Source organism: Narcine bancroftii, chromosome 1, assembly GCF_036971445.1.
Source record: "Narcine bancroftii isolate sNarBan1 chromosome 1, sNarBan1.hap1, whole genome shotgun sequence".
In the NCBI taxonomy this organism is placed as follows: domain Eukaryota; kingdom Metazoa; phylum Chordata; class Chondrichthyes; order Torpediniformes; family Narcinidae; genus Narcine; species Narcine bancroftii.
Genome location: NC_091469.1, coordinates 478,893,342 through 478,917,989, shown reverse-complemented (window position 1 = coordinate 478,917,989; position 24,648 = coordinate 478,893,342). Strand labels below are relative to the sequence as shown.

At 48.8% G+C, this 24,648-nt stretch overlaps 1 protein-coding gene across 7 annotated transcripts in view; it reads right to left on the bottom strand.

Annotated features, from left to right (window-relative positions):
- Positions 1–10,814, bottom strand: part of xylb (xylulokinase homolog (H. influenzae)) — a 255,464-nt gene extending 244,650 nt beyond the window's left edge. For 2 of the 7 annotated variants that reach the window (XM_069914852.1, XM_069914856.1), the window contains exon 1: positions 10,600–10,814. In XM_069914852.1, coding sequence (XP_069770953.1) covers positions 10,600–10,653 — 54 coding nt within the window. In that variant the 5' untranslated portion in view covers positions 10,654–10,814. Of the gene's footprint in view, positions 1–5,987; positions 6,131–10,599 lie in introns of those variants that run through there. The other 5 variants (XM_069914857.1, XM_069914858.1, XM_069914853.1 and 2 more) reach the window with 3 other exon arrangements.
- Between the last annotated feature and the right edge of the window lie 13,834 nt (positions 10,815–24,648).

Sequence of the window (24,648 nt, the reverse complement as noted above, 5' to 3'; positions counted from 1 at the left end):
TGAGCAACAGATAGTTCGCAGATTATGGAATGATCTAACCTTGGCAGGTGAATTGTTGTGTGCCACATTAATTTCCTAAATTTTGATTGGGAAAATTCTTTTCTGCCAGTCTTACTTAGATGGAGCAGAATTTGTTTGGTATACATCTTGACATAAAATGAAGGTTTTACAACCAATAAAAAGGCTATACTAGATCTTAGAACCTCAAGCATTGAACAGGATTGCAGAGTACAGACCCTTCAGCCCACAAAGTTATACCGACCTCTCTAAACCCACCCCTACCTTTATTTTTTTTTACCTACCTTTAATTTTTACCCACAACCCTCTTTTTTTCTTAAAAGAATCCCAAGACATTCCATGCCAACCACTGCTTCATGGACTTGTGGTCAACTGTTTTTCAGGAAAATCTTTTCCACAAAGGATTGGTGGTGTATCATTGTCCAACTGACTTTAACGTTGCATGGCAACAGCGCCAGGCCCATCCTTCGCAACTTGTAGAACAGGTAAAAACTCAGCACATGGCGGCACTTGGTGACCTTGTACTTTGCCTGATAAAGCAACACACGAAGGTGGTCATCAAGATGAAGGCCACGTTGGGCATGCCCTTGCCCTAACATCTTGTGAATTCTACAAGGTGACCATTGTGTTCTTTCCAGTTTGGATCCCCATATGAACTAGAAGACCTTCCTTTGAACAATTGGTGGTAAAATTTAACTTACCGAACACTCATTATTTTTTTAGATATTTACAAGTTAGACATTTTGTTCAATCTCAGATCCCTGACTTTCCACGAATTCCTGATGCAAACATTCCTAATATACTTTGATTTACAGGTGCCTAACCTTTTATCCAGGATCATCGGGATCAGACACCTGCTGTTGTTCAGAATCTTCCAGATTTTGGAATCATTTTGAATTTGGTCCCTTGAAGCAAATGCCTCACTCTTAGCACCCCCGCCCCCCCCCAGTACCAGTCTATTGTGTGCACTAGGCCAGGCTGAGTGCAGTAGGGGTGGGGGTAGGGGTGGGGCGGAGGTGCTAACTGGACTAAGCAATGGTTTGATATGCACTGTGCAGGAGGCTCTTGGCCAGCACATCGGTCAGGTGGAGGTTGAAGCTCAGCCAAAAAGGCAGCCAGCATCGGCTGCTCGGAGCCAGCGGTCAAGCGAGTCAGAAGCCCAGACATGAGGTGCAGAGCGAGCCATCGAAGCGATGGAGCCAAGCATCAGTGGGTTTCAGGCACTCCACCAGCTTGTTGGGCCAGCCCTCAGGCACACCACAGCAGCACAGTGCCGACTGTGCACCCCCCCCCCCGCCCCCCGCCCCCCGCCCCATCTAACTCCAGACGAAGCAGCAAGGGTGCAGTGCTGCCAAGCCCGGAGTTTATGGAGCACTGCACCAGATCGCGATGACGGCTCAATGCGGGAGCAATGGCTGTCTTCGTCACCCATAATCCCCCACCCAGCTGGAATCGCTCTGCCAGCACCAGAGCAGTTCCAGCTGCATGGGGATTATGGGTAAGGAGGACGGCTATTGCTCCCACATTAAGCAAGCCACCACCTTCATCTCTCCCACCAGGTGATGGGGGCTGAGAGTCACCTTTCCACCAAAGGTAAAAGAGGGTGCCCTTGGTGGCGGGGATGGAGACTGGGGAGGGTCTCCCTCTGAAAATGGAGAATTTATTACAGGAAATTAACATTACTTATGTGTAATGTCATCTACCAAAAAAAGTGCCGGTTTTTGGAGGTTGCCGGTGTTTGGAATCCCTGATAAAAGGTTAGGCCACCTGTAAAACTTTCTCATAAACAAATAATATCTATTATTTATAATAATTTGCTAGATTAGTTAAAATCAAGAACAAATGGAAACAGGATTTGAATCTTTCATTCTCAGTTGAGGTTTGGGACTCCAATCTGATTAATACTACCTTCTTTTGTGCAAGACACTGTTTCAATTTAAAGTGGTCCAACACGTGTTTAAAGTTAAATTCTCATTTTTATTCAGATATAAATTCTCTATGTGACAAATGTAAAATTGGTGATGCTTTTTTGGTTCACATGTTCTGGACTTGCCCTAGATAGAAAAAATTTGGAAAGATCTATTTCAAACTTTATCAGTGATTCTTAACTTCAAATTAGAACCATCCTTGCCCTTTAATTGCTCTATTCGGATCATTTCAAGATGATAACTTTTCACTGACTCCAACTCGAAACTGAATTTCATCTTTTACTTCATTGATGGCCAGACATGCAATTTCAATTAAATGGAAAGACAAAACTCCACCTACACATACACAATGGTTAAGTGATATTATGTCTTGCTTAAAATTTAGAAAAAAAATCAAATATGCCATTAAAGAGTAAAATAATAACTTTCAAAAGACGTGGGGCCCATTTACGGATTATTATAACATAAAGAATTTGGGTTGTTTTGAAGCTTTGGTGCTGTGCCGTCCATCTCCAGGTTGTTGTCACTTGATTCCTACATGTTAGCTTTGAACCTTGCTTAGTGGTTGGGGTTCTGAATTATAAAGTTTTTATTCTTATCTTTTGAATTGTACATTATAATTGTTTGATTTTGCAAGGTATAAACATCAATAAAGTTATTTTAAAAATCAGAAGACTGCTCTGATAACTGCCAGGGCAGAAGTACGAGGGATGGGCAATACTTACACCATGCATGGTAGTACTGAGAGCACCTCCACTTGATGACCAGGTTCTTACTAGTTATCGAGAGTGTGCCGCGCCTACAAACCCAATTTCTGGTGGACCTCTGTGATCCGCTCCAACCAATTTTTGCTGCATGTCTCAGCCTTCAAACCAGATCAATATCCCCAGATCTGATCCGAATGTGAAGGGGATGGTGGACCAGTCAGATCAATTTTCAATTGCCCTTCCAATTTACCATGACGTCCGACACCATCTCAACCTGGGCACAGATGCTGATCAAACTGCAGACTGACTGTGTCTGAACAGAAGATGGCGATGCATCAATTTACAGGGAGGTTTTAACCTAAGTGCCTCCAATGCCTGGCAACATCGCCTTTGTTATGCCCTCATCCTTCCTGATGGATTCAGCAAAGGGGACAACAGGAGAGAGCAGGCAAACTTGCCTGACTTCAGACTTGATGGGGAAACTATAAGCTTCCTACCCACTGATTTGAACTGCATTACAATGTCTGTGTAGAGCAGTCTGGTCCAATTTTTGACTCTGCAATATCCTATCAAAAGCCTTCACTGGTCCAAGCTGACCAAACAGGTGTCCACCCTCCTGTCCTGCATGTCAGTGATGGGATCTCTGAGCAGCATGAGGCTATCAAAGATTTTCCTGCCAGGAACAGTAAAGGTTTGGGCAGGGTCACTTGTCCCAGAGCAGCTTGACTCAATCGGCAATGTCCTTGTTCGGGACTTTGTAGTCAATATTTAATAATGATATGGGTTTCAAAACCTGATGTCCCCCTTCTGTTGAAGACAAGTGTGATGGTGCCCTTTCTCATGGAGTTTGACATATTGCCTGCCAGAACAGCCTTGTATACTTCTATCAGGTCTGGACGTACTTATTCCCAGAGCCATGTCCAACTCAGCTGTTAAGCCATCGCTTCTGGGAGTTTTACTCAATCCAAAGGAATGGATGGAGTCCATTAGCTCCCCCATGGTAAAAGGCTGGTCTAGACTCTCCTGCTTACAGTTGACTAAGACCTCCGTGATGGAGGACAGTAAGTTCTGGTGGCCATATTTTCTGCTGCCATCGTGAAATACAGCCCAGCATAAAAGAATCAACAGTTTCTCAGTCCATCTGCGAGGATATGACTAAGCCATCCTCTTCTTTAAAGATTTGGATCACAGAGCTCCTCGTTTGAACCTTTTGGAAGAAGCAAGAGAGCAGATCTCATCCTGCTCCACTGTGCAGACTCTCGATCTGAGGATGATCTTGGAAGATTCCAAAGAGAATAGAGAGGCTTGCCAGTTCTTCAGCTCTCGGAGTTCATTTCTCACATTCACCCCACTCAACTGCAGCAGGAGTTGCTGCTGCAGGTCAGTCTGGAGTTGGCACAATTCCCTTTGCCTGACTTGCTCTCTGAACATCTTTGAAGATGGGGAACCTCTTGACATTCTCTTTGGATGCTTCCCACCAATTCACCAAGCAATGAAAGATGTTTTGGCAAAGATCAAATATGATTCATCTATTGTTTGCTGGATCTGTGAGAAGCTGTAGCATCACGAAGGAAGGTAAAAGATACGGAATATGTCTGGGCCGCTGGAGCGGAAGAGATCATTTAGCGTGAGCTGGCCTCCTGATGCAGGGGTGGATCTATGCCGAATGGAGACCAATTTAACGCCCTTTCTAGCTGTAAGCCCATCTCCACCAGCTACATGTGGATGGCTGCAGTAATGAATTCCCCTTGGACATAAAGAATCCACAATACCATCAGCGTGATAGTGAAGACATGAGCGAAGGGAACCCATTTCCCTGGGACAACTTTGTCAAGTTGATGGACCTCTACAAATGTGAGGTGATGCACATGTACTGTCTTCAGGATGTTGTGGATAACAGCCACTTTAATGTGACCTTTGAGACTCCAGCAGAATGGCAGAGGATGATCCATGACTTCCAGGAAAAGTGAATGTGGCATCCAGTGCAGAAGGAACAAATGATAACCGTGCCTGTTCAACCCACCTGCACCAATAGTGGACGTACTCACCTTCCTGTCAAAGGGAACAGGGACCTACATGGTGGTCAAAGACAAGTTTGGAATCTGGTACAGCAAACGCCAAGTGAAAGTGAAACTTAATGAGGACAACAAAGGGGCCATCATCCACCCACCCATTGCTCAACACTGGACGGCTTAAGGTTTGGAGGAACAGCAACTGACCCATGCATGTGCAGCCCCCTGCAGCGAAGTCATCTGAAAGAACTGCAAGCAGGAAAGCCACTAGCCAAGGACTGTGCAGAGAGGAAGTACTGCAACTTGTATGCAGAAGCAGGCTACCTCTACAAAGCCTGCTCAAAATGTGTCGGAACATTATCACATGTAGTAAGAGGGGAAGCAGCCAACATCACCACCTCTGACTGGGCACCCTCCAACCAGATGGCACTAACATCAACTTCTCTGGCTTTCATTAAACCCCTCTCCCTCTTCTTGCCCCGGCTGTGCCTCTCTCCCTTTTCCCTCTGACTCCTTTCATAGAGCCAAAATCAATTCCCTTATCATATCCAATTAACACCTTTTGTTGGTCTGGACTTTTCCCCCAGCCAGCACTCTTGAGGCAGATCCCTATATCCTGGTTTTCGCTTATTTTTATTTCTTGAAGAAGGGCTCAGGCCTGAAACATTGGCCATATATCTTTACCTCCTGTGAACACTGCAAGACCGGCTGAGTTCCTCTAGCATTTCATTGTGTTTTTAACCACAATGTCAAAATCAGCGCACTTTTGTTTCGCCCAAGGTCCAAAAGAAACCCGGAAAAGTCCCACAAAACAGACACAACAAACATCAGAAAGAAAAGGATCAAGGTGCAAACAGAAGCCAGCCACCTCTCATCATTGGAGAACAAAGCCAACATCAGCGTACTACGAAGGGCAAAGGAGCAGAAAGAAAGGAAGACAATGGGTTATGGGAAAGCCCAACTGAGGGATGGAAAACACCCAGTGTGCAGACGCTGTTGCGCCCCTCCCCCAGATCTGGGAGAATGGGACAGAGTAGGGTGGCCATTCCAAAGGAGGACACAGTCATACGTTACCATATATACAGAGATGCAGTACTTTCGGAGCTCACCAGAGCACTGCTCCAGCACCTTAGGGGGCAGCTCAGGCACCTGCTTGTTGTCATTTTTGGTGAACTCCAGCACCTAAAAATTTAGCACTGCACCCCTGTACAGTAACCTATGGCCATGTCCTCCTTTGCAAAGGCCACCCACATAGTCAGTCATTCAAAGACAACCTGCAACTTGAAACTAAATCCATCCATACCACCAGCAAACAACCTTACCCTCTGATTGTACACTCCCTCAGGGATTCAGGCAACAACCCCCAATGTCAGATTGATCCCCACCCCAGAGGGTCGTAGACTCAGCCGGGGGCCGCTCTGTCTCCCCCCTCACCGAGAGGGTCAGAGTCCCGGCCCTCTCCCCCACACCCCCAGAGGGTCAGAGTCCCGGTCAGGGGCCGCTCCCCCCTCCATCCAGAGGGTCAGAGTCCCGGTCAGGTGCCGCTCCCCCTCCCCCCCCAGAGGGTCAGAGTCCCGGTCAGGGGCCGCTCCCCCCACAGAGGGTCAGAGTCCTGGTCAGGTGCCGCTCCCCCTCCCCCCCCCAGAGGGTCAGAGTCCCGGTCAGGGGCCGCTCCCCCCTCCGTCCAGAGGGTCAGAGTCCCGGTCAGGTGCCGCTACCCCTCCCCCCCCCAGAGGGCCAGAGTCCCGGTCAGGGGCAGCTCACCCCCCCACCAGAGGGTTAGAGTCCCGGCCCCCCCAGAGGGTCAGAGTCCCGGTCGGGGGCCGCTCCCCCTCCCTCCAGAGGGTCAGAGTCCTGGATGGGGGCCGTTCCCCCCCCCCGAGGGTCAGAATCCCGGCGGGGGGCCGCTCCCCCGCCCCCAGAGGGTCAGAGTCCCGGTTGGGGGGCGCCCACCCCCCAGAGGGTCAGAGTCCCGGCCGGGGGCCGCTCCCCCCCCCAGAGGGTCAGAGTCCCGGCCAGGGGGCGCTCCCCCGCCCCCAGAGGGTCAGAGTCCCGGCCGGGGGCTGCTCCCCTCCCCCCAGAGGGTCAGAGTCCCGGCCGGGGGGCCACCCCCAGAGGGTCAGAGTCCAGGCCGGGGCCCCCCCCCCCAGAGAGTCAGAGTCCCGGTCAGGGGACGCTTCCCCCCCCCCCCCCAAGGTCAGAGTCCCGGTCAGGGGACGCTTCCCCCCACCCCAAGGTCAGAGTCCCAGTCAGGGGACGCTCCCCATCGCCCCCCTAGAGGGTCAGAGTTCCGGTCAGGGGCCGCTCCCCCCTCCCTCCAGAGGGTCAGAGTCCCGGTCAGGTGCCGCTCCCCTTCCTCCCCCAGAGGGTCAGAGTCCCGGTCAGGGGCCGCTCCCCCCCCAGAGGGTCAGAGTCCAGGTCAGGGGCCGCTCCCCCCGCAGAGGGTCAGAGTCCCGGTCAGGGACCACTCCCCCTCCCTCCAGAGGGTCAGAGTCCCGGTCAGGTGCCGCTCCCCCTCCCCCCCCCCCACAGAGGGTCAGAATCCCGGCCGGGGGCCGCTCCCCTCCCCAGAGGGTCAGAGTCCCGGTCAGGGGACGCTCTCCCCCCCCAAGGTCAGAGTCCCGGTCAGGTACCGCTCCCCCCCCACCCCAGAGGGTCAGAGTCCCGGCCGGGGTCCGCTCCCCCCCTCCAGAGAGTCAGAGTCCCGGTCAGGGGACGCTTCCCCCCCCCCCAAGGTCAGAGTCCCGGTCAGGGGATGCTTCCCCCCACCCCAAGGTCAGAGTCCCAGTCAGGGGACGCTCCTCATCGCCCCCCTAGAGGGTCAGAGTCCCGGTCAGGGGCCGCTCCCCCCTCCCCCCCAGAGGGTCAGAGTCCCGGTCAGGGGCCGCTCCCCCCTCCGTCCAGAGGGTCAGAGTCCCGGTCAGGTGCCGCTACCCCTCCCCCCCCCAGAGGGCCAGAGTCCCGGTCAGGGGCAGCTCACCCCCCCACCAGAGGGTTAGAGTCCCGGCCCCCCCAGAGGGTCAGAGTCCCGGTCGGGGGCCGCTCCCCCTCCCTCCAGAGGGTCAGAGTCCTGGATGGGGGCCGTTCCCCCCCCCCCGAGGGTCAGAATCCCGGCCGGGGGCCGCTCCCCCGCCCCCAGAGGGTCAGAGTCCCGGTTGGGGGGCGCCCACCCCCCAGAGGGTCAGAGTCCCGGCCGGGGGCCGCTCCCCCCCCCAGAGGGTCAGAGTCCCGGCCAGGGGGCGCTCCCCCGCCCCCAGAGGGTCAGAGTCCCGGCCGGGGGCTGCTCCCCTCCCCCCAGAGGGTCAGAGTCCCGGCCGGGGGGCCACCCCCAGAGGGTCAGAGTCCAGGCCGGGGCCCCCCCCCCAGAGAGTCAGAGTCCCGGTCAGGGGACGCTTCCCCCCCCCCCCCCAAGGTCAGAGTCCCGGTCAGGGGACGCTTCCCCCCACCCCAAGGTCAGAGTCCCAGTCAGGGGACGCTCCCCATCGCCCCCCTAGAGGGTCAGAGTTCCGGTCAGGGGCCGCTCCCCCCTCCCTCCAGAGGGTCAGAGTCCCGGTCAGGTGCCGCTCCCCTTCCCCCCCCAGAGGGTCAGAGTCCCGGTCAGGGGCCGCTCCCCCCCCAGAGGGTCAGAGTCCAGGTCAGGGGCCGCTCCCCCCGCAGAGGGTCAGAGTCCCGGTCAGGGACCGCTCCCCCTCCCTCCAGAGGGTCAGAGTCCCGGTCAGGTGCCGCTCCCCCTCCCCCCCCCCACAGAGGGTCAGAATCCCGGCCGGGGGCCGCTCCCCTCCCCAGAGGGTCAGAGTCCCGGTCAGGGGACGCTCTCCCCCCCCCAAGGTCAGAGTCCCGGTCAGGTACCGCTCCCCCCCCACCCCAGAGGGTCAGAGTCCCGGCCGGGGTCCGCTCCCCCCCTCCAGAGAGTCAGAGTCCCGGTCAGGGGACGCTTCCCCCCCCCCCAAGGTCAGAGTCCCGGTCAGGGGATGCTTCCCCCCACCCCAAGGTCAGAGTCCCAGTCAGGGGACGCTCCTCATCGCCCCCCTAGAGGGTCAGAGTCCCGGTCAGGGGCCGCTCCCCCCTCCCTCCAGAGGGTCAGAGTCCCGGTCAGGTGCCGCTCCCCTTCCCCCCCCAGAGGGTCAGAGTCCCGGTCAGGGGCCGCTCCCCCCCCAGAGGGTCAGAGTCCAGGTCAGGGGCCGCTCCCCCCGCAGAGGGTCAGAGTCCCGGTCAGGGACCGTTCCCCCTCCCTCCAGAGGGTCAGTGTCCCGGTCAGGTGCCGCTCCCCCTCCCCCCCCCCCCCCACAGAGGGTCAGAATCCCGGCCGGGGGCCGCTCCCCTCCCCAGAGGATCAGAGTCCAGGGCGGGGGCCGCTCGCCCCCCCTCCAGAGGGTCAGAGTCCCGGTCAGGGGACGCTCTCCCCCCCCAAGGTCAGAGTCCCGGTCAGGTACCGCTCCCCCCCCTCCAGAGGGTCAGAGTCCCGGTCAGGGGACGCTCCCCCCCCAAGGTCAGAGTCCCGGTCAGGTGCCGCTCCCATTCCTCCCACCCACCCAGAGGGTCAGAGTCCCGGTCAGGTGCCGCTCCCCCTCCCCCCCCCCCCAGAGGGTCAGAGTCCCGGTCAGGGGACGCTCTCCCCCCCCAAGGTCAGAGTCCCGGTCAGGTACCGCTCCCCCCCCCCCCAGAGGGTCAGAGTCCCGGCCGGGGTCCGCTCCCCCCCCACCAGAGGGTCAGAGTCCCGGTCAGGGGACGCTCCCCCCCCAAGGTCAGAGTCCCGGTCAGGTGCCGCTCCCACTCCCCCCCCCCCCCCAAGGGTCAGAGTCCCGGTCAGGGGCCGCTCCCCCCTCCCTCCAGAGGGTCAGAGTCCCGGTCAGGTACCGCTCCCCCTCCCCCCCGCCCCGAGGGTCAGAATCCTGGCCGGGGTCCGCTCCCCCCCCCCAGAGGGTCAGAGTCCCGGTCGGGGGCCGCTCCCCCCTCCCTCCAGAGGGTCAGAGTCCTGGCTGGGGGCCGTTCCCCCCCCGAGGGTCAGAATCCCGGCCGGGGGCCGCTCCCCCCGCCCCCAGAGGGTCAGAGTCCCGGTCAGGGGACGCTCTCCCCCCCCAAGGTCAGAGTCCCGGTCAGGTACCGCTCCCCCCCCCCCAGAGGGTCAGAGTCCCGGCCGGGGTCCGCTCCCCCCCCACCAGAGGGTCAGAGTCCCGGTCAGGGGACGCTCCCCCCCCAAGGTCAGAGTCCCGGTCAGGTGCCGCTCCCCCTCCCCCCCCCAACAGAGGGTTAGAATCCCGGCCGGGGGGCGCTCCCCTCCCCAGAGGATGAGTCCAGGCCGGGGGCCGCTCCCCCCCCCTCCAGATGGTCAGAGTCCCGGTCAGGGGACGCTCTCCCCCCCCAAGGTCAGAGTCCCGGTCAGGTACCGCTCCCCCCCCCCCCCCCAGAGGGTCAGAGTCCCGGCCGGGGTCCGCTCCCCCCCCCCCCAGAGGGTCAGAGTCCCGGTCAGGTGCCGCTCCCACTCCTCCCCCAGAGGGTCAGAGTCCCGGTCAGGGGCCGCTCCCCCTCCCCCCCTCCCCCCCCCTCCCCCCCTCCCCCCCCCTCCCCCCCCCCCCCCCCTCCCCCCCCTCCCCCCCCTCCCCTTCCCCCCAGAGATCAGAGTCCCGGTCAGGTGCCGCTCCCCCCCCCCCTCCAGAAGGTCAGAGTCCTGGTCAGGTGCCGCTCCCCCTCCCCCCCCCCCCCTCCCCCCCCCACCCCTTCCCCCCCCCCCCCCCCAGAGATCAGAGTCCCGGTCAGGTGCCGCTCCCCCCCCACCTCCAGAGGGTCAGAGTCCCGGTCAGGTACCGCTCCCCCCCCCCCCCCCCAGAGGGTCAGAGTCCCGACCGGACGTGCTGGACGCCGGCGAGGACACGGAAACCAGTGGGCGGGCAGAGCGCGGGCGACAGCGCCCCTGCCGGTCGGAGCGCGCCTCACCTGCTGGGTGCTGAGATCGACGCCCAGGTACCACCAGTCCCCGCCCGCCGCCATACTCGCTGGGTTGGAGGACACAGGGAGCGCGTGGAGAAGGCGGGGCAAGGGTTGAGTTGAAGGAGCTCGAGGCGGAGCTGACGGAACAGGAGAGGACAAGGGCGGGACGAAAGGCCGGAGGGGGGGGGGGGAGGCGGAGCCTAAATCGGAGCGAGCGGGCAACGGGAGGGGGCGGGCGCAGGGCCAGTCGGCGCGTGCGGGGTTGGAGGGTGCGCGGGCAGGCGAAGGGCGGAAAACGGGTTGGTCGTTGGCGCCCGTGTAGCCAATCAGGACAGAGCATGGATGAAGGACCCGCCCACGTGACGACGAGTAGGCAGAAAGGGATCGTTGTTGGAGGACTCTGCTCATGTTTTATTGTGATTCTTCGGCCCGTGGCGGTGCTGCTGTAATAAGAGCGGACCCGGGGGAGCGTAGTCACAGCACTGCTCCGAAGGGTCCAACCGCCTGGGTATAATTCTCCGGTTTAGTCCAGGGGCTCAGCCCTGTTAACCCTTTGGACTCCGGCCATTTTTAACCTTTCATCATCTATGGGTCCATGGGTAAAACTCAGTGGGAAAAGTTCAAATCAGTATGAGCCAGCGGGTTGTTGGGTATAAAACCAGTCCTGGGGAAACGGGGACACATGCACAGTGGTTGACCACATTTACCCCTTGTTTTAGAAAGTGAATTGAATATTCTTACAAATTCAGGCTTTTGGGTGATCTGGTCTGCCACTGTGACTGTCGTAGTACCAGCTGCGGTGCTGTTGAATTCTGCCTTCTCTGGAACACCTCTTCATTACCATTGGTGTCGACTGAGTGGATGCATGGCAACGGATCTGACGTCATCCATTGGGGTGAGGGTAACATGGTCCTGGTGCATCGTGGGTAGCGGAAGGTGAAGGGGGTGTGAGGTGGTCGCTAATGGTTTCCTGAGGGCACCAGGTCCCGAACGGAGACTGTCCTCGCACCCATCAGGTTATGCCACGTAGGGATATTGGGGTTTGGCATGGAGCAGATGGACCCTTTCGACCAATGGGTCAGACTTGCTTCTGGAGTAGGACTGGTCCTGGGGACGTCAGCCAGGGTGGCAGCGTGATCCCTGAAGTGGACTTGCTGGGAAGGAAAATGTCCTTTTATATCAGGTGTGCATTGTCAGGGCGGTAGAAGTGCGGTTTGCACTCCGCGCTGATCTGGCAGGATCTGGTCATTTCCCTGATATCTTCAATGTTGTAGGGCAGGTTGCATGCCTTGACGAAATGAGCCATGCGGGTGATGCCCAGGTGGCAAAGCTCATCGTGCAGTGACTGCAACTGGCCGGTGTGTGTAGAGGCACAGCTTCCTCTTGACAGGACATCTGGAGGTTCATTGAGAATACCTGGCCTGTATGCTATGCTCTAGTTATAGGTGGAGAGTTCTAACCTCCACCTAGTGTTACAAAGTTCTGTGTTGTGTATTGGCCTATATGTTGTGTGGTTTTATGTTAAAAAGTGACAGTTTGCCTGAGGGAGCCAAGGAGAAGGGGGACTGGTGAGAGAGTGGGAGACAGACTGAGCATGTGCAGAAAATGATCTAAAAATTTCTGGACTTGGACAATAAACCACCACTGGGGGTGCTGTGGAGTGGAAGAAGGCCCAGAGCATGAGTCATGGACTGGAGGATAGTTTAGAATGGTGGGATTTCAAAAAGGGATGACCATTCCGAAGGCAGCCAGAAGGATCCAGACCAAGCCAGTTGTTCATCTCTCTGCAAGCAACACAAGACAACTTCGAATTTTGTCCTCTCTCTCTCTCTCAAATATCTTTTGGCTTCAGTTTACCAAACAAACTGAATTTTGTTTATGATCTTTGCTTCGGTTGAGATCGAAGTTTTGTGAGTCTTGTGTGTTTTGTGTCTAAGTTTATCTGCGGGCTAGATAGAAATATAACTTAGACTTTAATTGCATGGGGGCGTGGCAAGATGGTGTAGAGAGTAGACGTGCGGTCCTAATCCTCCCCAGCCAGTTTTTTTAAACACCCGTTTTTAAACTTTAATCTACATATATAAATGTTTTATTTCTGCTTCTAAGTACATTAGTTGTCTATAATGGCAGCTAATACTAAAAAATGTAAGGTTCAACTACAGAAAAAACTACTTTTTAAAAGTGCTGAAGAACTGAGGCCTACATATCCAGCTGGAACCACGGAGCTGCTGTCGGGAGCCTCCAGGCCACAGAGGACACCAGCCAGGTTGAATGTTACGCCGGCGCCGGACTTTTCCCCGCAAGATCAAGATGGTTCCGGCTTTTTGAGGAAATCGACCGACGACCTGCGCGTTCACGAAATCAGGCACGCGGCCGATCCAACGGAACATGGAATCCTTGGGTCTGCACTGCCGTCGGGGACGCGCAGGAGGGCACTGGAAGCCGCCCCTGCGCAACCCCTTGCTCTGCTGGGCATGCGCGGTGCTTCCAGGGTCCGGGATCTGTTGGAACGCATGTTGGCTGCGGGGGGGTGGGGGCCCGAGTGGCAGCGCCCCAACGTGGTCAGGTGTCCAAACCTCCAGCTGCATAGGGAAAGTCTTAACAATGAGGGAGCAAGAAGAGGACTTGCCTTATACAGTTAGTTCACAGAAACAACTGGAGGTGAAGCTTGAAGAAGGTGGGTCTCAAGATGTGGCAGTGGAACCTGGACTGAACTCTATTTTTACTGTGTTGGAAGGGATTGCTTGTTAGATGGATACTATATCTCATCAAATGACTCAAATGCAATCTACAATATCTGAAGATTTATCTATGCTTAAGAGATGTTAATAAATGCCTTAATTCAGTAGATGTGGTACAGGAAAATTTTAAAAGATTTGAGACAACTTTTTCTGAATGTAAAGATCAAGTTCAACGTAATAAAGAAAAAATAGAAAAAGTGGAAGATTCGTTTGTGGACTTGGGAATTCAGAAGAGAGAATTATTTTTAAAAATTGATTCATTGGAAAATCCAAGCCGGAGAATAATGTAAAAATTGTGGGCGTTCCAGAAGATATAGAAGGTGCGGATCCGATAACATTTTTTAAGGAGTGGATTCCTGAGATGTTAAGTAAAGAGTTCTTCCCGGGTGGTTTGGTACTGAAAAGGGCACATAGAGCGTTGAAGAGGAAACCGTAAACGGGTCAACCATCACGAGCAGTGTTAATTCAGTGCTTGAATTATCAGGATAGAGAAATGATTTTACGGTTGGCAGACAGTACAGAAGTCAAGCCCCAATGAAGATTCACAATAATAGTTTTTTTTTAATGCTCATTTGAGTCAAGAAATTATCAGACGTCGACATGAGTTTAATTTGGCCAACGATGTGCTGTGGCAGAAAGGATCTGTTTGCTTTTCGATACCCTGCAGTGTTGAAGGTTTCTTATGGCAACTATCAGTCTAAATTTTTTGAGAATGATCACGATGCATAGGTTTTCGCTAATTCATTACCAGATCTACATGGTCAGGGAAGAATTTTACCGTCGTCACCTAAAAGAAGGACCAATGGACAGAATGGGAAAGATGGGAAGAAGGAAGCTTTGACACATAGACCTAGTGATGTTGGAGATTCAAATCAATGTCTGGGACTGGAGTCCCAGGGCTGAATATATCAATGATGTTGAATTTCATTATATATTTTATATTTCTGGCTGGGGGGAGGTGGATGGCACTGATATCTTTGATAGTCATCTGCCACTGGTGGGGTGTACCACACCCAGTTTTTTAGGGAATTACTACCTTTGATTTGGGGGGGGGGGGAATTAATTGTATTCCTTTTTATATTAACTTTTGTATAACATTAGAGGAGGGAGAGTAGATTTTATTTATTAACAGGAGAGCATTTTTTTATATTGCATGTTTATATTCTTTGGCTTGGCTTCGCAGACGAAGATTTATGGAGGGGGTAAAAGTCCACGTCAGCTGCAGGCTCGTTTGTAGCTGACAAGTCCGATGCGGGACAGGCAGACACGGTTGCAGCGGCTGCAGGGGAAAATTGGTTGGTTGGGGTTGGGTGTTGGGTTTTTCCTCCTTTGCCTTTTGTCAGTGAGGTCTTCTTTGGCTTGGCTTCGCGGACGAAGATTTATGGAGGGGGTAAAAAGTCCACGTCAGCTGCAGGCTCGTTTGTGGCTGACAAGTCCGATGCGGGACAGGCAGACACGATTGCAGCGGTTGCAAGGGAAAATTGGTTGGTTGGGGTTGGGTGTTGGTTTTTTCCTCCTTTGCCTTTTGTCAGTGAGGTGGGCTCTGCGGTCTTCTTCAAAGGAGGTTGCTGCCCGCCAAACTGTGAGGCGCTTATTATATTATATTATATAATATTATATTATATTAATAGTTTATTAAATGTCTAGTTTGAAATTTGCAACTTTTAATGTTCAAGGATTAAATAATCCAATTAAGCGAAAGCGAGTTTTAACTTATATTAAAAAATGAAAATTGATATTGCTTTTTTACAAGAAACACATTTGACTGAAAAAGAACATTTGAAATTGAAAAGAGATTGGGTTGGTCATGTTATTTCTTATTCATGTAACTCTTAAGGCAAAAGGTGTAGTGATTTTAGTTCATAAGAATTTATGTTTTGAGTTACAGACTGCAGAGGGGAATGCTGGGAGGGTTTTAAAAGTGGATTGTAAAATTTTTAATGAACTTTGGACTTTACTTGATATCTAGGCACCTAATGTGGATGATGAATGTTTTATTTCAGACGCTTTTTTGTTATTAAGTCAAGCTAATGAAAATATCCTAGTTGGGGGAGATTTTAATTGTGTTTTGGATCCATTAATGTATAAATCCCCAAAACGTATTAGAAAATCAAAAGTGGCGATACAAATAGGAGCTTTAATGAAAGACTTAAATTTGGAGAAGGATTAATCCTATAGAGAAAGATTTTTATTTTTCTTCTTCTCGGCATGATTCCTTTTCTAGAATAGTTTTTTTTAATGTCGGCACATTTACAGGGAAAGATATTACAGGCAGATTATAAAAGTAGAGTAATATCTAATCATTCTTTATTATTTTTTTCTTATGAAAGTTCGGAGGTGTTACATTATCTTATAGATACAATGTTGTTGAAAAAACCTGAGTTTGTTGCTTTTGTTAAGTAACAGATTGATCTTTTCATAACAGAAAATATTAACTCTGTTCAAAGTAGATTTGCAGTATGGGATGCGTTAAAAGGCTTATTTAGGAGGACAAATAATTAGTTATGCTACTAAAGTTAAGAAAGGGTATATAGCTGAAAGTATTAAATTAGAAAATCAGATTGATGAATTGGAGAAGGAATTTCAGAAGGGAGTAACAGAAGATCAGAAGATGACAGGTTTTTGGTGGAATTTTATAAAGTTTTTTATGAAGATTTATCTTCGGTGTTTGGGGAGGTATTACAACAAGTGACTAAACATCATGAGTTACCAGAATCTTGTTCTAGTGTTTTAATTACTGTAATTCGAAAGAAAGGTAGAGATCCATTAAAAGTGTCTTCGTATAGACCTATTTCTTTATTGAATGTGGACTATAAAATAATAGCTAAATTGTTAGCAAATCGGCTTGATAAATATTTACCTAAATTGATACATGTAGATCAAACAGGTTGTATTAAAAATAGATATGCTTCAGATATCTTCGATTAATTAGTTTGACCAATGCATACCGATGGCAGCCCAACCATCCAATGGTGGTTGCACTTGATGCGGAAAAAGCTTTTGATAGGGTCAAATGGAATTTTTTATTTAAGGTCTTGGAAAAATTTAAATTTTGCCCTTTTTTTTATTGGCTGGGTTAAAGCTTTATATACAAATCCAACTCCTAGGGTGGCGACAAATGGACAAATTTTGTCATTATTTAAATTAAAGCGTTCTACTCGACAGGGTTGTCCATTGTCACCAGCCCTATTTGCATTGGTCATTGAACCGTTAGCTCAATCAATACGGCAAAATGAGCAGATACAAGGGATGAGAGTTTTGGATGAAGAGTATAAGATTAATTTATTTGCAGATGATGTTTTGATATACTTAACAAATCCGGACAATCTTTGCCTCATTTACAGGAATGTTTATTGCAGTATGGATCATTATCTGGGTATAAAGTTAATTGGGATAAAAGTGAAATTTTACCGGTAGAGTTTACAAAAATGTTATTAATTTGAAATGGACAGATAAAATTAAATATTTAGGAATAATTGTGAATACAGAGTATCAATCTTTATATAAATTAAATTATGTTCCATTGTTGAAAAAGATAAAAGCAGACTTAATTAAGTGGAAAGACCTTCCATTAACTTTAATTGGCCGGGATAATTGTATTAAAATGAATATCTTTCCATGTATTCAATATTTGTTTCAATCAATACCATGTTTTCTTACAAGGAACTTTTTTCAGCATTTAAATAAAGCTACTAGGGAATTTTTATGGAAAGGTAAATTACCAAGGGTAGCATTAAATAAGCTTACTTGGAAGTACACATTAGGTGGATTGCAATTACCTCATTTTCATAATTATTATGAGGCAGCCCAACTTAAATTTATTAGTGGTCTGATGGATTTGGATCAATCTCCAAGTTGGGCTAAAGCTGAGATGGCATGTATTTCTGAAACTGCAGTACATCAATTTATATTTCGGTGGAATATAGATTTATTACGGAAGTATGATGTGCCGATATTAAAACATTTATTGATGTTATGGACAAAAAGGAATAAGACTATAGGATCAAAAGGTAAATTATATATTTTAACGCCATGATATAATAATCAACTTATTCCTTTTTCATTGTTTAATAGTCATTTAAAGAATTGGGATTTTAAGGGTATAAAAATATTGCAGGATTGTTTTGTAGAAGGTCAATTTCTTTCTTTTATTCAATTGAAAGAGCATTTTGATATTACTGAAGCTTATTTATTTGTTTATTATCAACTTCGGTCTCTGGCTAAAAAAATGTATGGTATTGTCAGAGTTTGAGTCATTGATTTCTTCTATGCCTAAAACGGGTTATATTTCTGTTATGTATCAAGTATTACAAGATAATATGGATAAGTCAGAATGGGAGAAATCTAAGTTTAAATGGGAAAATGATTTAACTTTTGTGTTTCCTGAAGATTACTGGATGGATATGTGTTATGATATGACAAATGCACGATATGGAATGGATAATTATAATTTTTTGCATCAGTTATATTTAACTCCTGAGAAATTGAAAAAAATATGGCCTTAGTAATTCAGATTCCTGTTTTAGATGTGGTATGTGTGTTGGAACTTTTTTACATGCTGTTTGGTCATGTATGTATGTACAACCATTTGGGGAAGAAATTAAGTCAATTTTGGAAAAATTGTATAAGATTAAGTTACCATTAGATCCATCTGTTTTTTTTAACTGGGTTATGTGATTCCTTTAAAGGGATTGGGGTTGGATAAATTTCAAATCGCATTTGTGTATTTAGCGTTGTCTGTAGCTCGAAAATGTATAGCAAGTATATGGAAGGATAAGACAGTAATTAGTATAATGCGATGGCATATGAAATGAAAGCTTGTATTGTTAAGGATAAAATCACTTATGTTTTGCATGATAATTATTCTTTTTTTGTTAATAAGTGGTTATTATATTTGGAATATATGCATTTAGAGGTACTTTGATTTATTTTATTCTTTTTTTAGTTTTTTTATAATATATATTTCTTTGGCTCTCCTTAAGAGAGCTGGCTGAAGGGGTGGGAGGGGTTTTTTTATTTCTATTTTCATATATATAAAAATTTTGTTGTGAAGTGTATTTTGTATGTTTACCAATAATTTTTCAATAAATAAAGTTTGGAAAAAATCTTTAATTGCATATGTTATATTTAGGCTGGGGAATGTATTAGTTTTACACTGTTATATAAATTTGCATAGTAACCAGTGGGCATTGTTATAAAAGGGGGGATTTTGAATTAAAGTTTGAAGGTGAATTTTTTGTTAATAAAATAATTGTTTATTGTGTGATATGCCTTCTTTTTGGTTGTTGGCTTGATCTTGTAACACTAGCGATTTTTACCCTTTTTTGCATTATTAAACATGAATGCTACTGATCACTGGTCAGTGAGCAGTGTAAATGTTCTGCCAGCCAAGTAATGCCTCCAATTCCTAATGGCCACTACGAGGCTTGGGCCTCTTTCTCCACTGATGGGTTCTGAAGCTCGTGGCCTTGTAGGGTGTGGGGAGGAAAGGCAACTAGCCTGCCTGCCTGGTTCAGGTTAGTGGCCAGAGCTACATCGGAGGCATCGCTTTCTACCTGGAAATGTGCATTCTCGTCCACTGCATGCATGGTGGCCTTTGCGATGTAGCTTCGGACATAGTCAAAAGCCACCTGGGCTTTGGCCAATAATGGGAAGGAGGTGGATTTTAAGAGGGGGCAGACTTTATCCGCATAGTGAAGGACCCACTGGGCGTAGTAAGAAAAGAAACCCAGGCACCTCCTTAAGGCCTTCATGGCCTTCAGGATCAGGAGGTCTAACAGGGGGAACATTAAATCGGGGTCAGGTCCAGTTATACCATTTTCCACCACAAAGCCCAGAATCATCAGACATTTAGTCCAGAACTCGCACTTACTGGACTTGCACGTGAGATTCAGTGCCTTGGCCGTGTGGAGAAACTTCTGAAGATTAGCATCGTGGTCTTCCAGAGAGTGTCCACAAATGGTGACTTTGTCGAGATAAGGGAAGGTAGCCTTCAACCCGTATTCATCGGCTATTTTGTCCATCTGTCTCTGGAAGACCAAGACCCAATTGGTGATACCAAATGGGACCCTCTGAAACTGATAAAGCCGTCTGTCTGCCTCAAATGCTGTGTAGGGGCGGTCCTCGGAACAGATCAGTAACTGGTGGTATGCAGCTTTCAGATCAATGGTCAAATAGACCTGGTATTGCGCAATTTTATTTACCATGTCCGAAATTTGAGGAAGGGGGTACGCATCCAGGAGTGTGAAACTATTGATTAATTAATAGTCATTCTCTAGCCTGGACTTTTCTTCCTCTTTCACAACTATCACCTGGGCTCTACATGGACTGTTGCTGGGCTCAATGATATTTTCTTTGTGCAGCCGCTGTGTCTCGGCTCTAATAAATTCCCGATCCCCCGCACTGTATTGCCTGCTCTTTGTGGCTATTGGTTGCAATCGGGAGTCAAGTTCATAAATAGTTGGGGGGAGTCAATATTTAGGGTGGAGAGACTGCATGTGGTGTCTGGCTTTTGGAACTCTCTGTTCCACACCGTGATTGGAGGGAGAGGGCCAGAGTACTCCATGGTCATGCTTTTAAGGTGACACAAGAAGTCCATGCCCAGCAACACAGAAGAACACAAATCCTTCAGTACATACAATCGGAACTTACAAATCTCCCCCCCCCCCCCCGCCCTTTTACAGTTAGATGGACTATACAGAGTGGATCATCACAGAGTGTAAGTGTGAAGCTAGGAAAATCCGATAGTCCGTTGGGTACAGTCTTAAGTTGTATCACTGAGCAGTCGCAGAGTTTATAAAGCTCTTAGTGGAGCCAGTGTATACCAAGCAATCAGTCAAATGACCGTTTACCCACGTCAAGTTATTCAGTTGGTGAGGATTGCCAGATCCAGGATGACCGATGCCAGTGCTCCAGAAACCCCATTGCTCCCCATGCCAATGTCAACTCTCTCCTCTTGGTCCACAGGCAGACAAGATGGTGTTGACCATGAGGCGCGGAAAGATGACCACCCTCCATCTTGATCCGAAGGAGGACTAGGTAGCGTCGACCTCGAGATGTGGCAAGATGGCCGCTGTTGGTTCCTGCAATGCTTTACTTTCGGTGGTGGGTCTTGACCCAATGTGCAGCAAGATGCTGGTAGTGAGCAGCACAGAGATGCTGAGGCTGGTACTTCGGGACTCAGGCAGTGGTCAAACACCAATTTGGGGGTCGCACATGCAGTCACCCTCTTTGGGTTCCCCTTAGCCCTGTAGACCTTCACTCAGTGCCCTCGCTTACTGCATCCTGAGCACACGGCGTCCTTTGCGGGGCATCAGGTGCGAGGGTGCTGTGCCTGTCCACAGAAGTAGCATCCCCAGTCGTGCATGGCCACAGCAGACAGCACCCTGATGACCTGGTCCTCTGAAAAGATGCCGCTTTCGACCATAAGGTCATCAGCTCCCAGTTGGGACTGTTTGAGTGCTTTCACCAGCTCCAGGGTACTGGCCAAGTCTTTCTTCCCCAACTCTAGCAGTCACTGCCTTGCGAACCTCGACCTCACTCCTGCTACGAGGGTGTCCCGGATTTGTTCCTCCCTTCTCACCCAGGCAGTGACCGCTTCGAGGTGACATTTTCTAGTCAGGGCCCTCAGTTCAAGGTCATAATCGTCTAGTGACTCACCCAGATGTTGCCGACATTGAGAGAGTCAGTGCCTCACCAGCATGTCATTCTGAGGCCTTCAAGCCTTCTGTGGCAGACTCGTAAGTAGCACAGTCCCTGATGACAGAGAACCCCGGGTCTGACTAAAGAGTGAAGAACAGATCTCCGGAGGCTATCAAAGTTGATGACGTCTTCTGTGGCCATCAGGTAGGACTATAAGCACGCCAGCCAGTAGGCGAATTCCTCTGGGGACTGAGGGTCGACCTGGAGCATGCCCTGCTTCAAAGCTATTAAAATTGCAACGCAAACGATTCCTCTCAGAGACAAAGTGAGGAGTACAAACGCTTTTGATAGCTTACAATTAACGACCGGTAGATACATTAATCCTCAGGTGAATCTGAGGTTAGGCGGGAAAACCAGGGTTTATATTGGGGTAGATAAGGGTGGAGCCAAGGGAGGAGCCAACCATCTGAACAACACACACAGACAGCGAATTCCAGTTCACAACTCCTGCAACATGTTGTAAAAAATTACTTATAGACATCTATTGGGTCAGTCTCCTGTGGAAACTGGCTGCAAAGATGCCCCTGCTGTGCTATGAGATTGACCATGTCAATTCAGCAGAATGTTAAAACAGAAATGCTGGAGGAACTCAGCAGGTCTTCAGCATCAATATGAAGTAAAGATATTTAACCAACCCGGGGTTAAATATCTCCAGGGGCAGACAAATGACAAGGTGGGACAGACTGAATTTGAATTTGGAGTTTGTTTTCACACTGTCTTGATTGTTTGAAAGTTTAAGTACTGATCTTCTTGTTATTGTGCCAGGAACTTCAAAGTGCAAACAAATGAAACAAAGGAATACTGTACAAGAACATCTCCTGCACTCTCATCCACACATCCAATGCCACCCTACCTCATCAAACATACCAGGGTTACTCTCTGTTCCAAATTATAGCTTCAGCAGTCGCTCATTCCAAAAGCAGAACAGTGAAGGATAATGAAAGGTTCCAGCCCAAAAGGTCGACAATTCTGTTTCTCCCATATTTGTTACTCAACCTGTAAGATCAATGTGAATCCTTCTTAGTCCTTCAATGAAATTCAGATTAATATTTAAATTGTGAAAGATTGCAGCATGCTATTTTGCAGAGGGAATTGGGAGTGCTTGCACATGAATTACAAAAGGTTAATTTGCAGGTGCAATTAGTAATCAAGAAGATCGTGAATGGGATATTGAGAGAGGAACTGAATTTAAGAGCAGGGAGGTTCTGCAGGGAGTACTGTTTGCAGTTCTGGTCTCCTCACTTGAGAAACAATATACAGTAAAACCTCTGGTACCAGGAACCTATGGGGATTGGTAGATGCCAGATAAGTGTGTTTCCAGTTACTTGGGATTGCGTGTTGTGTGATTAATTAACAGTGAGGCATGCCAATTTTAAACCAATATTTTTTACCTATTTATTTTCCACAATTTTTTTGTTGCTTGCTTGAATGTTGGATTACAGGAGTGTTACTGTACTGGTTTTGGAGGTGGTGCAGAGGAGGAGAGTCTGGAATTCCCTGCCAAAGGAAGCAGTAGGGGTTGCCAATATTAAGTGTTCTTGAAACACAGTTAGATGGATTTTTGCAGGGGTGGGGTAAATTAAAGATTATGGGAAAAGGTATCTGGTAATACACCACTGTATACTGTTACTTGGTTACTGGCACTGTGTATAAGTTTGGTTTACATGTATGGCTGGCCCGCCTTCCCTCAGTGACTCCACCCCTAATAAAGGCAGTAAGCTAAGTCCCATCCTCAGTAGGAGTACTGGGATCAGGCGAGAACAGGAGCATGGTCCAAGTATTATGGTATTAAAAGCCTGTTGTCCTGCAACTCCAGTCTTTTGGTATTATTGATTGGGTATGAGGGTAGTTAGGTGGAGCTGAGTCCATGACAAGATCAGCCATCACCCTATAAACTGGCTCGACTGGCCAGATGGCCAACTCCTGCTCTTATTTTCTTCCATAAATTGTCTCTTCAGTATAGACATTAAGCACACAAGAATCCTGAGGGAGGAGTCACGTGATGGAGTAGTGGCCGGACGGTGAACTCCAGCCCTCTCCAGAAAAGTCGGGAAAAACAAGAGAAAATACAAAGGCACAGAAATACAAGTTAAAGAAAAGTGAATATAAAGGTGGAAAGAAGATGGAGACAAAAGGAGAAAAATCAAAATCAACGGAAAGAAGAGAGGAAGAGAAGACAACGGAGGAAAAAGGTGAAGGCCTTACCTGTCCGAAGAGGCCCGCTGTGGAGAGAAGACCCCACTACCTCAGGTCGGTAGAAAGAGAACTACAACAATGGCTCACAGAGCCGAGTAAAAGTGCGCAACCGCGCATGAAAAAAAACACACCGACGGGAGGGGGGACCAGCTGGGGAGTCGATCTCCACAGCCGGCAACGACAGCTGCAGAACACCTGCAGCAAGAAGAGACCACAGAAGACAATGGAAACAAGAAAGAAGAGGAGGAAAGGGCAGCAAAGAAACAACAGATGGTCAACCTAGAGGAAGAAGAAGAGGAAGAGGAAGAGTACAGGGAAATAGAAGAAGAAAAGAAAGGCAAGGTAAAGGAGGTACTTGCTCTTGTTAGAGGATACATGGAGTCATTTAAAGAATGGCAAACACAGGAATTCAATGATTTAAGAAGAAGAATAAACAACACAGAAAAGAAAATAAATAAAATGGATATGACCTTAACAGAAATGGGGAAAAAAATGGACAAGATGGAAGAACGGGCAATAGCAGCAGAAATGGAGGTAGAAGACTTAAAAAAGAAATTGGAGGAATCTAATAAAAAAACTAAAGAGACACAAGAATTACTAGCCCAAAAAATAGATATAATGGAAAATTATAACAGAAGAAATAACATAAAGATAGTGGGCCTTAAGGAAGATGTAGAAGGCAAGAATATGAGGGAGTTTATAAAAGAATGGATCCCTAAGGCCCAAGGATGTCCAGAACTACAGCAAGAAATGGAAATAGAAAGGGCACATAGAGCATTGGCCCCTAAACCACAACCACAACAAAAACCAAGATCTATTGTAGTAAAATTCCTAAGATATACTACAAGAGAAAAGGTACTGGAGAAGACAATGGAAAAAGTAAGAGAGGGCAACAAACCACTGGAGTATAAAGGGCAAAAAATCTTCATTTATCCAGATATAAGCTTTGAACTCCTAAAGAAGAGAAAAGAGTTCAATGCAGCAAAAGCGATTTTATGGAAGAAAGGATATAAATTTACACTGAAGCATCCTGCGGTATTGAAAATATTTATTCCAGGACAACAAAACAGACTATTCTCGGATCCAGAAGAAGCACGAAAATTTGCAGAACAATTACAAAAATAGACTGAGGGATGAAGACGGGTAATGAGAGCAAAAATTATCACGATTGATATGTATGTGGGTAAAGACAAAAATAGACTGAGGGATGAAGACGGGTAAGGAGGGTAAAAATGACCACGATTGATATGTATGCGGGTAAAGAGGTATAAGAGTGAATAGAGACAATGGGCATATGGGAAAGTATCTGTAATTAGAGGAAAACATAGAGAGTATAGACAAGAATTAATAAGGGAAGGTAATGGAATAGAGAGAATAAGGAGGGAACTAAAAGAGTGACCTTTGTGACATATAAAAA